This window comes from Phocoena phocoena, chromosome 2 (genome assembly GCF_963924675.1).
Source record: "Phocoena phocoena chromosome 2, mPhoPho1.1, whole genome shotgun sequence".
Lineage (NCBI taxonomy): Eukaryota > Metazoa > Chordata > Mammalia > Artiodactyla > Phocoenidae > Phocoena > Phocoena phocoena.
Genome location: NC_089220.1, coordinates 119,502,001 through 119,519,104, shown reverse-complemented (window position 1 = coordinate 119,519,104; position 17,104 = coordinate 119,502,001). Strand labels below are relative to the sequence as shown.

The window sequence follows — 17,104 nt, the reverse complement described above, 5'->3', positions numbered from 1 at the left end:
GCTCGGAGTTCTTTGCTTCTCTCTCCTGGAGTTGCTCGGCCGGCGCCGGGGCCCTCCGGGCTCAGGTTGTGCTCCCTTGGGGCCTGCCTGCTGGGCCGCACTCTGTGCGCCCAGGCCTCGAGGGCCCGGCCTTGCCGCCCTCGTCCCTCAGCGTGACCCCAGCAGGGCCGTCCGCTCCGCCGCTGGCCTTGACCCGTACCGGCCTCGGCCCGTTGGCCACTGCTGGCTGCCAGCGGCTTCCTGGTACTCCTCAGTAGCATTAGGGTCGAGGAGAGGCCCACCATCTTCTCCCCGCCCCCCATTTGTAAGAGATGAGGGTGGGGGCTAGTGTCTCCTTGGTGGCGTCTCACGCAGCTAGTTGTTTATTCCGCTGTCCAGCCTCGAGCCCCTCCCTCTCTCTTTGCCTCTAGAAGCAGAGTGGGGGGTGGTCAAGGCCGAACACTGGTCAGCCAGTTCTCGGACCATTTATTGCAGCGCTGGGTCTCCTCCCCCCATCCACCTCCCTCGCTTAACCGTCAATAAAAAAGGAAAAACATTAGATATTCTCAAAAAGTGAACAATGCTTATCGCTTCTCATTTCGGACCAAGGTCCTAGCGATGTTGGGGGTCCTGCCCACCTACTGCAGTGAATCTGCACAAAAGATCTGAAGGTTCTTTAACCTCAAGGCTGCCTCTCCGCCACTTCCCCCAAGAACCTTAGGAGCTGGGGCACATTCAAATAAGTCCCCTGGGTCTTGACTTGGTAGTTAAGCTTCAATTCATACAAAACCAGAAAGACGTGTCTTTTAGGGAGAATCTGCTAATTTGCCCAGATATTTTGTTGTTCACCTTTACCTTTAGTCTTAAAGCCTGTGAAGGTCTTACCTGATAAGTTGTTTGGTTTTGATTTTATTCCTGTTGTTGAATGCTGTGTAAAAGTCCATCTTTTGGTTATTTTTTTAAAAATCAGTTCTTCTAACATAATTGTGGCGTTGTCCTGTCTGTATTTATGCAATTTTCAGGACATGTCTTCACAAAACATGCCTATTCATCCTTTAAATCATTCTTATTGTCCCTTTCTAGGTATTCTTTATTATCACATTTTCAGGAGTTAATTATTTTACTTTCTAGGTATTCTTGTCCCTTTCTAGGTATTCTTTATTATCACATTTTCACGAGTTAATTATTTTACCAGTTTTTATTTGACAAGGGTCATGGCTTAGAGTTTTACTGTCCAATACAGTGGACACCAGCCACATGTGACTATTTAAATTTAAATTAATTAAGTAAAATTAAAAACTCTGTTCCTCAGTCGCTGTAACCACATTTCAAGTGCTCAGTGGCCACGGCTACCTATAGAAAATATAGGTAATATAGCGCAAATATAGAAAATTTGTGCCATTACAGAAAATTCTTTTGGACAAAGCTGGATTCTAGGTATTTTCACTTTGAATAAGGTAATTTGTAGCAGTGTTTAATGAAAGCATTTTTTTTTTCAGTTTTTATTTGACAAGAGTCATGGCTTAGAGTTTTACTGTCCAATACAATGGACACTAGCCACATGTGACTATTTAAATTTAAACTAATTAAATAAAATTAAAAACTCTGTTCCTCAGTCGCTGTAACCACATTTCAAGTGCTCAATGGCCACGGCTACCTATAGAAAATAGAGGTAATATAGCACAAATATAGAAAATTTGAGCCATTACAGAAAATTCTTTTGGACAAAGCTGGTTTCTAGGTATTTTCACTTTGAGTAAGGTAATTTGTAGCAGTGTTTAATGAAAGTATAATTTTTTTTTTTCAGGATATGCCTTTGAGTACCTTATTGAAACATTAAATGACAGTTCACATAAGAAGTTCTTCAATGTACCTAGACTTGGAGGCACCAAGTATGGTAATGTTGCTTAAATTTTCTTGGATTTGTTTAGTTTCTAATAATAAAAATGCATTTGTCGAGCTGAGTTGAAGAAATTTTAAATTTATTCCCACCATGTCGTAGCAGGTACACCTACACATATGTCTAACATTTTAAAAGCTTCTTGGGCTAGCTTTTGTTTGAGGAGGATGTAAGCCCATACCATAGCTTCTCATTTTAAAATCTAAGTTAGTTTAGTAATGATTTTTACCCCCAGGAAATTACTAATACAATTTTAAAAACAACAGAAACCTGCCAGATGATATTCTAGAGCTATTAAATGTATATTTTAATTTTCTGAGTGAACAGTGTCACTATCCTTTGAATAGGAATCATCAGCAGGGCCCACTGATTTGAGTTGTTGACCAGGGCATGGTTTGCCCTGGCTTGTACCCTGACACTCTTGGCAGACCTTTGCAGGCGCCTGACCTGGATCAAACCTTTCACTGAGGTTTCAGAAGAGTGAACTTGGCGGAACCCCAGAGTATTGGATGGAAGTCTTTACTTTATTGACAACTAAGTAGTTTTCTCAACCAGGCCGGTGAAGGGAAGACCTGTTTGGAAGAGTGATTTAGATTATTATTTTCTGACTTTTCAGTGAAAAGAAGAATTAAATGCCATATCTGTTGCAATTTTGGAGGGAGCTTTTCCTTAACCTTGGTTTTTGTTTTTGTTTTTTCCTTCTCGTGTTACTTAAGAAGATTTGCTTTTGTGATTTTTCTGTGGATTTTGGTGGGTTTAAATGTTCTAGACTAGCAGTATTTTCTTGTACATTCTGAGAATATTTGGATATTTTAGAGTATATTTTGGAGAAGATCCCTATCCTAGAATTAGGTTGCCATTTCAAAATAAACAGTTCACCAAAATCCTTTACCTTGCATGTTTAGTTGCTGTGATTTGTATTGAGAGGTTGGTCTTTTCTTAGTGCCATGTGTCTTTCACATTTATTTTATATTTTCACTGATGATGAATTTGTATTAATTTTGAAAAGGGAACAGCTAAGTTGATTATATATAAGAAAGATCTTTTATTTCCCTTCTCTCAAATATCTAGTGATTCTGGCCTGGAAGTTTCTTAACCCACATTTTATAGCTTAGTAAAGTAAAAGAACATACATGAGGATGTTTTTTAATTTGAGTATAAGTTCTTTTAATGGATAATTTGTGGAAATGTGCCTACTTGAAGATAGCCTGTATTTCCCAAATGCAGGAAATCAGTAGGAAACTATCAAAACAACTGTAAAATGCACTGAAAGTGATTAATAAAGTAAGTGCTATATTATCTCTGGAAAATAAGCTGTCACAGGCATCTGTACATAACTGAGTTCCAGAATACCAGGGTTTTTATAACCATGATAAATATAATAAGAGAATGCCTGTAAATACAAATGCCTTTAAAACAGAAATTTGGTTTTTATTTCTGTGGGGTTAAAACATTGTTTTTAATAGAATGGTTTTATGAGAGGTTTACTAAGTAATTACATACATAATTTCTTAGTAATTAGTAGGAATAAAATTTGGAAGAAGAATTGACTTTGAAAGAAAGGAGCGACTTGAGTAGAAAAACAAAAAATCCTTGCTGCATTTTTGGAGGGACCAGATTGAATGGCCTCCCAGACATGTGCTTAGGAGACATTGCTTTGGTAATCACCAGGGTTCTGGACCACTGCCCTCTCTGCTTCCCACATTTGGATGCCTTCCAGGCTGAGAATCACAGTTGTAGTGAGTAACTTAATGAAGGGCAAGTGTTCTAGCTCTCTTATATGTTAGGGAGGAAAGATAGTTGAGAACACTCTTCTAAGCTCCCTGCTAACTGTATCAGGAATGCCTGCAGCTGCAAGGAACCGAAAACGTACTGTACAGTGACTAACAAATAGGGGTTTATTTTTCTCACGTAACAAGAAGTCTGGATGTGGACATACTGGGACTGTATAGCACCAACATCAGCAAGGACCTAGGCTTCTCACTTTTTTCTGTTTTGCTTTCATTTTTTGGGTTGCAAATAGCTGATGTACCTGCATTAGGTCCATGTTTTAGGCAGCTGGAAGAGCAAAACAGAAAGAAAAGCCCACCCCAGGAGCTTTTGCCTGTATCTCCTTGGCCAAAATGTCATCTCCACTCTCGGCTTTAAAGGCTGAAAGATGGTGTATTTCGCTTTCTGGATTTTGCAGTAAAGAAAGACAAGGGAGAAGTGGTTGAAGTGGTTGGGAGTGGGTAGTGAGTGAACTAGCCTAGACTATCTGCCTCACTAACAGTACCTTCCCTTATTAAGTCTTTCTTTAGATAGAGTACAACACAAATTACTTGATTTCTCCTTTTTTATTGCCATTTTATCATTTTGCTTCCCAAGTTTATACTCAAGGTATCTTTTTTTTTTTTTTAATTAGTTAATACCAACTGTTTCCTTAGTCAGTAGTTCTCAAACTTCAGTGTGCATCAGGATCAGCTGGAGGCTTGCTGGGCCCCATCTCTGGAGTTCTGGTCTAGGGTAGAGACTGAAAATTTGGATTTCTAACAAGTTGCCAGGTGATACTGATGCTGCTGGCCTGGGGCCATATTTTGAGAGCCACTTAGTTTTTTTTTTGGCTGCGTTGGGTCTTCGTTGCTGCGCAGGGGCTACTCTTTGTTGTGGTGTGCGGGCTTCTCATTGCGGTGGCTTCTCTTGCTGCGGAACACAGGCTCTAGGCGCTCGGGCTTCAGTAGTTGTGGCACGCGGTCTCAGGAGTTGTGGCTTGCAGGCTCTAGAATGCAGGCTCAGTAGTTGTGGCGCATGGGCTTAGTTGCTCCGTGGCATGTGGGATCTTCCCAGACCAGGGCTCAAACCCGTGTCCCCTGCATTGGCAGGTGGATTCTTAACCACTGCGCCACCAGGGAAGTCCTATACTCAAAGTATCTTTATGGAAGTGGGCATATTGTACACGTAGACCACATTTTAAACTTTCATAATTTCACTAGTGGCAAAATACCTTTTTAATGATCTGGAGCTGCCTGTCTGGCACTCCAGGGCATTAACTACAACCTTAGAGATTTTGAGTGACTCTCTTAAGTGGATCTCTGATTTTGAAAATATACCTGGTTCCAAGGAAGAGAGAAATCACTGTTGCCTGGAATAGTTAGACTGCTTTCTGAAGGAAGGAGGACTTGAATTGATGTTAAACAGAGGAATCACAGAGGCCAGTCAACACTTGGGGAATTAGAATGACCAGCAAGCATAATGGAAAATGAGTAAGGGGGAAGACAGTGAAGAGACTGGCCTGGCTCTAGTGAAACGTATTTTAGAGAGTAGCTGTTATTGGGCAAGAGGGCCTTCAGCCTGGTGTAAAGCCTCAGGTCCCCTTCTTTACCTCACGTTATTTCATTCATCTTTCTTTTTTCCTTCCTAACTGCTTGCTTTTTAACCATGGTACTGCTTAGTCCTGTAGTAGAGCCAGGACTTGGTTTTCCTAATCCTACCTTGTAATTTCTGAAAGAAAATCTGTGTTTAATTTTTTAGGAGAGTTTTTATTGATTATAAGAAATTAGGTTGGGATTGGTAATCAAAGACAAAAACATTATAGGCAGTGTAGAAACACTTTCATTTTTACGTGCATATACAAATATATGTAAATGTGCTACTTAACAAAAAATACAGTATATATTGTTTTGTAACCTTTTTTTATTTAGTATATCATGAACATCTTTCCATGTCATTGAATATAAGTATCCCTTGCTATCTGAATCTGTTTGGTTTCTGAGTCAGGGATTATGAGTTTGAGTAGAAAGGGATAGCTGTACTTTTCTACAGCTTCTACTCTACTGGCTGCCCGGTATTACCTATATGAGTGCATCATGGTTTAGTTAGCAGATCTTTGAATATTGAGGTTGTTAACCAAGTTTTCCCTATTTATAAATAAAGCTGCTGCTGTTTGTGTAGTAGTAAAATTTTGATGCAACCTTATTATATAGTTACCGGATTGAAAGTATTGTTCCCTCCACCCGCATCACTTTTCTTTTTCACTTTTACTGAATATGTACTGTCTTTTCCAGTCTTTGTCCTTGAATATAAGGAACAGAAACTCACTTAACTCAGCACTCAAGAAAGAAGATGCTGTTACAGTTTCCAAACATCCAAAGGCAAAGGAAGAAAGCACAGTCAGGCCTCATGGGAACTAGAATTTCTAAGCCAGAGGCTGTTCTTTCTGTCACCTGTTTCTTTTTGAAGATCTACTCTCCAGTCTTCTGTCTCCACAGCCCACTTTACTTATTGGTATTGTGTAATACCCAATATAGCCACTACCAGCCATTCTTTGTGTGTTATGATTAGCTTACCAGCCAGTTAAGACTGTGTCTCTAGATGACTTTTTCTCCTATTGTTTTAACCTATAGTTAACCTGTGGTTTGGCTGGGCAAGTCGGGCGTCTATTGCTGGTCAGTTATCTTGCTGGTAGGAACACAAGTCCATGTTTTCTAATCTTGTCTCTTCCATGGACTCTGGAAAGGGCTGTAAGTTTGGTAAGCAATGAAATAGTTTGCTTGTAATATTTACACACAATACATAACTTTCTAAGGATTACCTTTACCTAATGTGATTCTATTCCATCTACAATCATGCACTCACCAACCCTCCACATTTTGTCCAACGATCTGTTGGTTTTAACTGTGCCTTTGTAGACAATTTCTATTCTAGATTAGGTCCTTTTGGTAGCAGAGAACAGACACCCACTAGCTCAAGTGAAGAAAGATTTATTGTAATGATACAGAGCTCCCGGGCAAATGAAAGGTGGCTGTATCTCAAGAAAATGGGCAATGAGCCAGAAGTGAGGGAGCTCTTTATTTTTTCTCTCAGGGCTTCAGATTCCTGGCCCTCTTCCACTCTTCTGCTCCCTCTACTTCACTGCAGACAAGCTGCCTCTGCTTACTAACTTTATACATGGCCACAAATGGCAACCTCTGTCTCTAGCTTAGCTCTTAACAACTTTCTGGTTCAGCCTGTGACCTGATTGCAAATTCCTGAGAGAGGAATCTATATTTTTTCCACCAGGCTGTTGGTCATTCACCTGCCAAGGGGTTGGCATTTGCTTCAGCACTGTAGCCAGGGCGGTAATGGGACACTGAGCACTGTCCATTCCATGGATGGCAGTTTGGACAGGCACCATGAAGTATGCCTGTTATGTTAGCAGATAGTGCTAGATGACATGCTTACCAGGAGCAAATGAGAAGAGTAAGTGTGTCTGTACGTTTATCAATAATAGATATTATTTTTCTGGTTTCCTCTACCTTTGTCAGTGAGTGAAAAAAAAATCTTAAAGAAGCAGGAATCTGTTTTCTCTTTCTGCCTTCTTGGACTCTCCATGGCGATATTAAAAAACAAAACAAAACAAAAAAGGTCAGAGTTCTTTATTGGAAATCAGTTCCATTCCAGCCTGGTACCGGTTAGAGATATAAACAGTACCTTGACTAGTGAGACATGGGTGTGAGTTAATCCTATTGCAAAGTCTGGGGTTACAGGGCCTTCTAGAACAGTTTCTTAATTTTTTTCTCCAGGTTCCTGGCTTTAACAGGGTTTTTAGGTTTACACTAAAGCTACTCTACCAGTTCCCTTGCTCTCTTAGCCCGGACTCCAAAGATAGCCTCCTTGAGGCTTTAGGCAGGCCTAGAGTGTTTGAGTGTTTGTTTCCCCTTTCCATCAGTCTTCAGTGTATTTCTCTTTCATATTTAGTTTATCCAAAGCCTGTTGTTAATATTGGTATTTCCTATGGGTATTTTCTCCATCTACTGTTTAAACCTGGAATTAATCACTTTTGAGAAATAACAAAACCCTTTTACATTATCTATCTTCACTACATTGCTTAATGTTAGGCAGGGGGGATAGTTTTATGCACATGAGGAAAATGAGGCTAAAAATCTCAGTAATATGCCTAAGGTCACATATCTTCTAAGTGAGAAGATCTGGTCTTAGACTCATATCTTTTGACTTCAGACCAACACTTTTCCCCCCTTAATACCATTCTGTTTCCCAGCTTAATAAGGGCAGTAATAAAGTGCTAGTATTTATTGATTGTTTACTGTATCCATTCTGTAAGTTCTGTTATTACCCACTTGGCCAGGGTCCCGCTACTAAGTACCATTACCTAATAAATGATAGAGGAGAAACTTGATCAAAACATGATGAAACTTTGAGATTCCAAAATCTATGCTTATAAAACTGCTACACTGGGGGTTGGATGCTCATGCTTATAAGGACCATAGAGGCACCATAAACAAGTGAAATGGCCCTGGCTGGAATTGTGGCAAGCAGGAGAGCAAATGCCCTATATAAAAGAGTAGGTGCTACTCAATTCCAGCAGAAATGTGAGGTTGGTGTTGTAAAACTTTCTATTTATCTTAAGCCAGAAATTTGGATTTCCATGTAAAAAAATCTCTGGTTTCTCGGTGTTGGCAATTAAACTTTAAAATGTTAAAACTGTGTAGAACAAACGAAACACATCTGCAGGCCAACAGTTTGCGACCTCTGCCCTGAGAGAGAAATTTTATTGCCTAATCATAGTAGCAGCCACTTAGCCTTGAGTGGTAAGATCTACAGTCCTGGAAACCTGGATATGCCTTTCATCAGCTGCCTCCCATATAAAATAGCAGACCTCGGCATCTTTTTTTAAAGCCTGAACCACCTCTTAGATCTTACACTGAGTAATTGATCAAAAAGATATCTGTTATTAGCAGTTCATTTCCGAAGTATGATAACACGTTATCATACTTTTTCAGTTTAAGTCACAGGCATGTTCTGGTTCCCTGCATGTCTTTTTGATTACCTATCTTTAGAGGATTAGCTTTCCAGATTCATAGGATTCTGGAAATTCCTGGTTAGAAGAGGTGGTATTAATCCAGCCCAGTTTTCTATTGATACTTGGTGCATGCATCTCTCAACAATGCTGTTTAACTCATTCAGCTAAGATTGAGTACTCAGATGTTTCTGGTGGGTGAAAGATGGCTAAGATAACATCTTTGTGCTAAAGAAAGCACACAGTTTAGTAATGGAAAATGTAAGTACAGTGCCTTAGTATGTTGTAGCAGTCTCAGTCCAGTCGGGGCATAGAATAGGGGAACTTTAATGTAAATAATTATTAACTGTGATACAAGAGTAATTGTAAGATGTAAGGAAATTCTTTATGGTACCTGTAGAGCTGACAGAGAATACCCAAGGAAGAAAAAATTGGAAGGGGGTCAGGTACCATTGGAGAAGGTGTGGTTCAGCTCATTAGATCGCAGAGAAGTTTGCTGGTTTGGTCAGACTGGAGCTGGTCTGGAGTTGCTGGGCAGGCAGTAGGCCATCATCTTAAGTACATGCAGGGGAGTAGGCAACCAGCAACTGGTACTGTGAACGTGTATTGAGAGAACAGATGCTGGCAGAAGCAAGAGCCCTTCACGATGCATGGGACACATGGGGGCTTGCAGAAACAGCAGCAGCTCATTGTGTGACCGTCCAGGCAGCTTGCAGGGGAAGTCCAGGCAGTGGCAGGACAAAGGGTCTTCTGCGCAGAGCGTCTTGGTCCAGGTTCTGGCACAGGCAGGAGGAGTCTTTCAGAGTGCACAGCTTCATGGGAGCTCTGGTTCCCATGTTGAAAGGGCTGCGGTGATACTAACAAACGTGCATGTCTGTATTTTTTATATATTGTATAATAAAATGTGTCCACATCTGGAAGATCTGCATAACTTAGTGAACCTTTATTTCTCAAAGATCTTCAGTGAACACAGTGAGCAGAGAGTGGTGGGACTAGATAATGAGCAGACAGGCTTATTACTTCATTCATTGTTGAGAAAATGTCTGCCAGATATCCATATTTGAATAATCATAGTTGGTCATTTGTTCTTTCAAGTGAAAATGGTGTTCTTTGGAAAAAGTGGCTAATTTAGCTTGTAATTCAATCACACAAGTGTTTTTCCCTTGAGCAACGATTGTACTTTGGTTTTGAGCAGAAATGCTATATACAGGGCTTCCCTGGTGGCGCAGTGGTTGAGAGTCCGCCTGCCGATGCAGGGGACACGGGTTCGTGCCCCGGTCCGGGAAGATCCCACATGCCGCGGAGCGGCTAGGCCCGTGAGCCATGGCCGCTGAGCCTGCGCGTCCGGAGCCTGTGCTCCGCAACGGGAGAGGCCACAACATTGAGAGGCCCGCGTAACGCAAAAAAAAAAAAAGAAAGAAATGCTGTATACACTTCATTGTTGTCACACAGAATATTGAGACTTGACCTCAGTGGTTGAGATTTAATAAAATTAACACTTTTTCTGTTTCATCAAGGACATTCTTAAGTGAAACTGGTATTTTGCCTGAAAATGAATGATACAGTGAGTACAAGTACAGTTTGGTGCCACTGCTTTGAGTCCTGCTAAGGCATCAGCAGTTTTATTCACTATTGTTTTTGAGCCATCAGCACATATGTCAAAATGGTGGAAAAAGCAAATAATGTCTTAGTTGACCTTGCAGATTCCCTGAAAGAGTTTCAGGGCCCCCCAGGAGTCCAGGGACCACACTTTGAAAACCACTGGTATGGGGCATGTATGGAGATAGAACGATGAACTAAAGAATCTGGGTGAGAGATGACATAGTGGTGGCTTGTACTTGTTAGTGGTGGTGGTGATAGAAGTAGACAAATTCAAAATATATGAAAGAGGTGTCACGGATGTTGCCTAGATACTTTGGCATAAGCATCTGGGTGGAAGGTGGTGCTGTTTACTGAGCTAGGGAACACGGAGGTGGTAGTAATATGGGACAGGGGCAGAGGGGAAATCAGAGTTCAGTTTAGGTACTAGTGAATTTGGAAACATATCAGTATTCAAGTAGAGATGTTTGTGAGGCAATTAGCTGCATGGTTCTGGAGCTCAGAAGACAGATCTGGACTGCAGAAAAATATTTTGTTGAGAACTGTAAAAGTGCCAGAATTTTACTCTCCTTGTAAGTTAAACTGACAGTTTCATAGATGCTGGCAGAAGACACAAAACTCTTGAATCAGAGACAATGGACAGTTTATTACCCACAGCAAAGCAGTGTGCTTGGTACCAACATTTGTTGCAGAAGGCCAGGTAATACCTGCACACAGAGATTGTGTTACAGAAAATGAAGTCTGACTTAGGGAACCCAAATCTTTTATAATGGACAGTAAGCATGCCTGCCCTTTGCTCCAGAAAGAGACACTATCTTTATCTTCCAAGGCTATTCACTATATTAACATCTTTTTCAAGATAGTCTGGAACAAAGGCAAGTCATTGCTTCTGCATGCAAGTAAGGCAGAAACGTGAGATTGGAGACATGGAGAATGGTATTGTGAAAGCCAGTAGAAAGAGTGTTTCAAGAAGGAGGAAATCGTTAGCTCCATTTAATATTGTTGAGAGAATATTGAAACACTAGTTAGAGCTGTTTCATTGATATTTTAAGAAATCAGATTGGGCTGGGCTGAAGAGTGAATGGAAGTGTAGAAGTATAAAATGAAATGTGTAGAAAAGTGGACATTGGGAATATAGGCGACTGTTTCAAAAAACTTGGTTGAGAGTTTGAAGAAAATAGTACTTGGAAGCTGTGTGTGTTTGTGTGTACACGTGTGTATGTGAAACTGGGGCTAAAGACTTCAAATGCTGATGGGAAGAATCCAATTGAAGGATAGATTACAGAAAAAGGAGAGAGAATTGATGACTCATGGGTCCTAAAATGTATCACTGGGAATTGGATGCAGAACTCCTATAAAAGTTGGCATTTAGTAGGAGGAGGTCCACAGCTGCCTTCTTAACTGGGAAAAGGATAAATCAAGAGGTATCTAGGCTTGTGTGTAAAGTAGGAGGAAGTGAAGATAGGAACTATTAGTTTTTATTTATCTAGGATGTAGGAAGTGGGGCTAGATCCTGTAGGAGGCAAATAGAGATTTGATTTTAAGGAGAGTAGTTGAAGGTATGAATGAATTATTGTGGAGTGTGGGAAAACAAGCAGATCAGAGAAACAAAGTAGAATTTCTGGGTGAATGGTGAGGACCCAAATGAGGTTGTAATTGTGTATTTATATTGGTACCAGTTTCTCTGGTTGATGTTTTAGGGATTTGTTTTTTCCTTCCTCCTCCTTTACACATCACCACCAGTAAAACCACAGTGAACTACTTCGCAACCACTAGAATGGGTATTATATAAGAAACAGACAATAACAAATGTTGGGAAGGATATGGAGAAATGAGGTCACTTCATACACTGCTGGTGGGAATGTAAAGTGATGTGGCCACTTTGGAAAATAGTTTGACAGTTTCTTAAAGCATTAAACATAAATTTAACATATGACCCAGCAATTCCATTCTTAGGAATCTACCCAAGAGAAATAGAAACGTTCTCTACACCAAGATTGGCAAATGAATCGTCTCAGCAGCATTATTCATAATAGCTGAAAATTGGAAACAACCTAGATGTCCTTCACTGGGTGAATGGATAGACAAAATTTGGTATAGCCATACAATGGAATACTCTTAAGCAATAAAAAGAAATTAACTATAGATACATGCTACAACATGGACAGACCTCAAAAGTATGCTCAGTGAAATAAGCCAGACACAAGAGACCTTATTGGATGATTCCATTTGTATGAAATATACAGAAAAGACAAAGCTATAGAGACAGAGTAGGTCAGTAGTTTCCAGGTGTGGGCAAGGAGAGGACAGGGATTAACAGCAAATGGGCGTGAGGAATCTAATTAAGTGATGAAATATTCTAAAACTGATTTATGGTGCTGATTGTACAACTTGGTAAATTTGCTTAAAAAATCGTTGAATTGTATCCTTGGAAAGGGTGAATTATGTGTAAAATATGCCTCAGTGAAGTTCTTCTTAAAAAGAAAGAACAGTTCTTCATAAGTGGGAAAGTGATGTGGGGTTCACCAACTGAAAGGACAAAACAGGTTGGTGTTTTGATGGACAGATAGGATAGAAGAACAAAGGGGAAAAAGTGTACAGTTTGGGGAAACGAGAGATTTGACCACATAGAACCTAAACTGCTTATGTGAGGGGATGTACAGACAAGCAGGTGCTGATGGATAAGGGAGAAAGTAAGTCCTCATGGTGTTGAAGAAAAGGTGTGAGAATGGGGATCAGAGAGGTTTGGAGAAGGAACTTTTACGATGGTGTAATTGGAGCATGAGATAGTGTGTGGTGGGGGCCATAGGGAGAATAGGGAAGAAGAAAGAGGTTAAGGGCCTTGGTGAGGGATATGGAATTAATATTGCTAAAAACAAACTAGAGCACCTGTGTCCATTTTTCCACACCTGCCAGCTTATTCTCTACTGGTAGGGCTCTGGAGTATCTACCTATAGATTTACTTTAAGGATTAAATGAGATAATGTAGGTAAAACACATTGATATTTTTTCCTTAGTAGATCCTAAGTAAATAACTGTAGATGTTACTGTTTTAAAAGTTGAGGAAGAGAATTGTATTAGTTTTCCCTTACTATGTAATACATTAAACCAAAAGCTTTATGGTTAAAGCATTAGTAAACATTTATTATCTCACAGTTCTGTGGGTCAGGAATTCAAAAATGGCTTAGTTGAATAGTGCTGGCTCAAGATCTCTCCTGAGGTTACAGCAGGGGTTAGTTGGGGCTGCAGTCATCCGAAGGCCTGACTGGAGCTAGAGGATCTGCTTCTAATGCGGCCCATTCACACATGGCTGGCAAGTCAGTGCTTGCTGTTGGCACAGAGGCCTCAGGTTTGCTCCACATGAGCCTCTCATCAGTGCTGCTTGATTGTCCTTGTAATAGGCTGCCAGCTTCTCCTGGAGTGAGCAGTCTGAGAGAGGAAGGCTAATGCTGGAATACTTTTATAACCTAGCCTTAGAAGTCACACACTGTCATGGACCTAGAAATTATCATACTAAGTGAAGTAAGACAGAGAAAGACAAATACATTATGTTATCACTTATATGTGGAATCTAAAGGAATGATACAAATGAACTTTTTTACAAAACAAATAGACTCACAGACATAGAAAACAAACTTATGGTTACCATTGGGGAAAGGGCAGGGGAGAGGGATAAATTAGGAGTTTGGAATTAGCAGATATGTACTACTATATATAAAATAGATAAACAACAAGCACCTACTGTATAACACAGGGAGCTAGATTCAATATCTTGTAATAAGAAATACATCTGTATATCTATATCTGAGTCACTTTGCTGTATACCGGAAACTCACACAACAGTGTAAATCAACTGTACTTCAATGAAAGAAAGAGAGAGGAAGAAAGTCCCCCACTGTCATCTCTGCCATACTCTTGGTCATACAAACAACTGATCTTCAGTGTAGGTTATGTGAGAGCATGTGAATGCCAAGAGGTAAAGATTACTGGTATCATCTTGGAGGCTCGCTACCACAGAGAGAAAGAAGAAATAAATTGTTTTTGTTTGGGGGAGAGGGTGTTTATTTGCATCTTCCCTTGCTGTAGGCCTCTAGTAGTTATTCAGAAATTAGACAAATCTGCAAGTTAGTGCTCCGTAGTGACAAAATGTCCAGTTAACATTTGTGATTCTTTTTTTCTTAGCACACTCTTATCTGATATTGGTTTTTAACTTAATATTAATTTTCAAATGATAGAGTTAAAAAACAGTAAGACCACTGAAATTGTAACCAAAAGAGTAACCCTGCCCCAGATTTCTACTCTGCAGAGAATACTTATTTTTAATTCTTTTCGCTATTTGTTTTGGTAATGTCCTCCATATTATTAAATAGCCTTGCATATACAGCTGTTTCTTGACTTTTCAATTTTAGACTTTACTTTTTACTATGGAAAATGAGAATTTGGCACTTTTCTTCTCCCCTACATATATCCCATGTACCTCTTCCTAGTATAGTTATAATTTTTGGTTAAATCAATGTTCAGTGCTTATATTATGACTATAAATATTCTCAGCCAATCCATGTAGTAAATGATGATTGCATCTCGTTTCTCTTACACCTTTGTATTTTTTTCCTGGAATTAATGACTGTCTTTTTTTGTTTGCTTAGTTTTCTATGTCTTTATCAATACTTCATCTCCAAACTCTCCAAAAGAACTAAACTCCTTCTGGTATAATCAGGTAATCTATCAATTAATTTTTTTCCCTTCTCTTAGCAGCATACCATCTGGACTCCATCTTCGATTGCACTGTGGCTTACACGGTGTTGCCCTAGAAGAGTCTGTGCTTTCCTGTGTCAGAGACTATTTCCTAGATATCATGATTTTTTATTTTCCACTTAATTCCTTGTTTTATAGAACATATCCCAGTAGCTTCCTAAGAAAGGGTGCCTGAGAAGTAAATTTTTGAGACGTTGCCTGGTTAATTGATAGTTTACCTGTTCACAGATTTCTAGGTGGGAAATTCTCTTGGAATTTTGAAGGCATTGTTACATTGCCTTCTAGTTTCTTACACTCCTCTTAAGAAATTGCAGGCTGTCCTGATTCCTAGTCTTTGTTTCTGATTGCCTTGCCCCTATGTAGACATTTAGTTTCAGCTTTCTCTATTCTGCTCAGTCCATTACCAGTCAACCAAGGACTATTTTCCAAAATTTTGTTAGTTTTGCTTCTCTCTGTTTCTTTCTTTGTTCTTGCGAGTTTATAATTTTTTTTATTTCTTTACTATTATCTTAGTGGGTTGCAGGAGAGAGTGGAGATAATTACTGGTGTTTATTTTACCATATTTTACTAGAAATCTGACAAAATGCTTTTTATAAAGATATTTAAAACAAAAAATATTCCTAAGATTGTTTTTCCAGAATAATTAACCAAAGTTAATTTTGTGTTTGCTTCTGGGATAATATTTTACTTCTCATCATTTCCAAATGTTCTGTTAAAAAAAAATGTCCCCCCTGTAATTCCTCTTGGTTTGGGGGGCTTCATTATGTTTCTCATTGAGGTAAGAATGGAAACTAATATTTGTTAAGTACCTACTGTTTGTCATAGTATGTTTGTTTGAGGGTTTTACGTGTACTAGGTAGATGCTGAGGTAAGATATTCTTCACATATGTTAGGTAGCTGGCATTCCCATTTTAAATGGAAAATGCATCAACTTGAGTTGCTTTCCAAAGGTCATACCTATTGTAAATAGCAAATACTGGCTTTGAATCTAGTATTTCTGATTATGTAGTCCTTTATCCTCTTTACTTACAACTTCATTAATCTTCAGTTTGTGTGTGTTAAAATTTTCAAGCATAAAAGTAGGGAGAGAATAGTATAATAACCCACCATGTATTTGTCAGCTAGTTATCAACATTTTGTCAATCTTTTATTTCAAATAGTCCACCTTTTTTTAAATCTGTAAATGTACTCCAGTACACATCTCTGATGTACGAAAGGACTTCTTATAACTAACAAAATTAACAGTAACTCCTTAATATGATCTAAAACCCAGTCCAAGTTCAGATTTCTCTGGTTGTCTCAAAAATACATTTATTCAGTTGGTTTGTTCACACGGTATCCAAATAGGATCCACATATAGCATTTGGTCTTTATGTCTCTTAAATCTCTTTTAATCTATAATATTCATCCTCTCTCCTTTTTCCATGCCATTTTTATGTTGAAGAAATCAGGTTCTTTGTTCTGTAGAATGTACTACATTCTGGATTTGATTGCTTCTTCATGGTTTTATTTTATTGTTGTACTATCCCCCATATTTCTTGTTAACTAGAAGTTAGAGCTGGATGTTTGATTAGATTCAGGTTTATTTATGTATGTATGTATTTTTGGAAAGAATATCTCCTAGCTTATATTTCCTACTTCATCAGGAGGCAAATAATATCTATTAATGTCCTACTTTTGGTGATGCTGAGTTGGGTATAGTTTTTCTCAGCTTGATCCATCCATTATAAGTTCCCCATTCATATATCACCTCAGGATTTTAGCATCCACTTATGATCATTGTACAGATCCATTATTTCATTAGGTGCTGCACATTGTTGATTTTTCTAATTATATCACTGCCCTTCTACATTTATTAGCTGTAATTCTGCTATTACGAGGAACTTTCTCCTCTTTACTGTTTTGCCACTTGAAATCAGGAAAAACAAGATTAATGATTGATTTTCCCCCCTTTATTTGTCAGTTTTCAGAGTAAGGAGTTTCTGTAGCAAAGGAGTCATTATGAACTCAGGGCTATTTATATATTTGATATGTTTTAGTGTATTACAGTCATTATTCATTTTGTTGCTCAGATTGACCCATTAGTGTCCCCATTA

General features: G+C 39.1%; 1 protein-coding gene across 1 annotated transcript in view; it reads left to right on the top strand.

Moving 5' to 3' along the window:
• The window catches only part of IREB2 (iron responsive element binding protein 2), a 47,160-nt gene that overhangs the window by 145 nt on the left and 29,911 nt on the right, over positions 1-17,104 (top strand). The window contains exon 2 of the mRNA XM_065900192.1: positions 1,787-1,876. Within this exon, the coding sequence (XP_065756264.1) occupies positions 1,787-1,876 (90 nt within the window). The remainder of the gene's footprint in view (positions 1-1,786; positions 1,877-17,104) is intronic.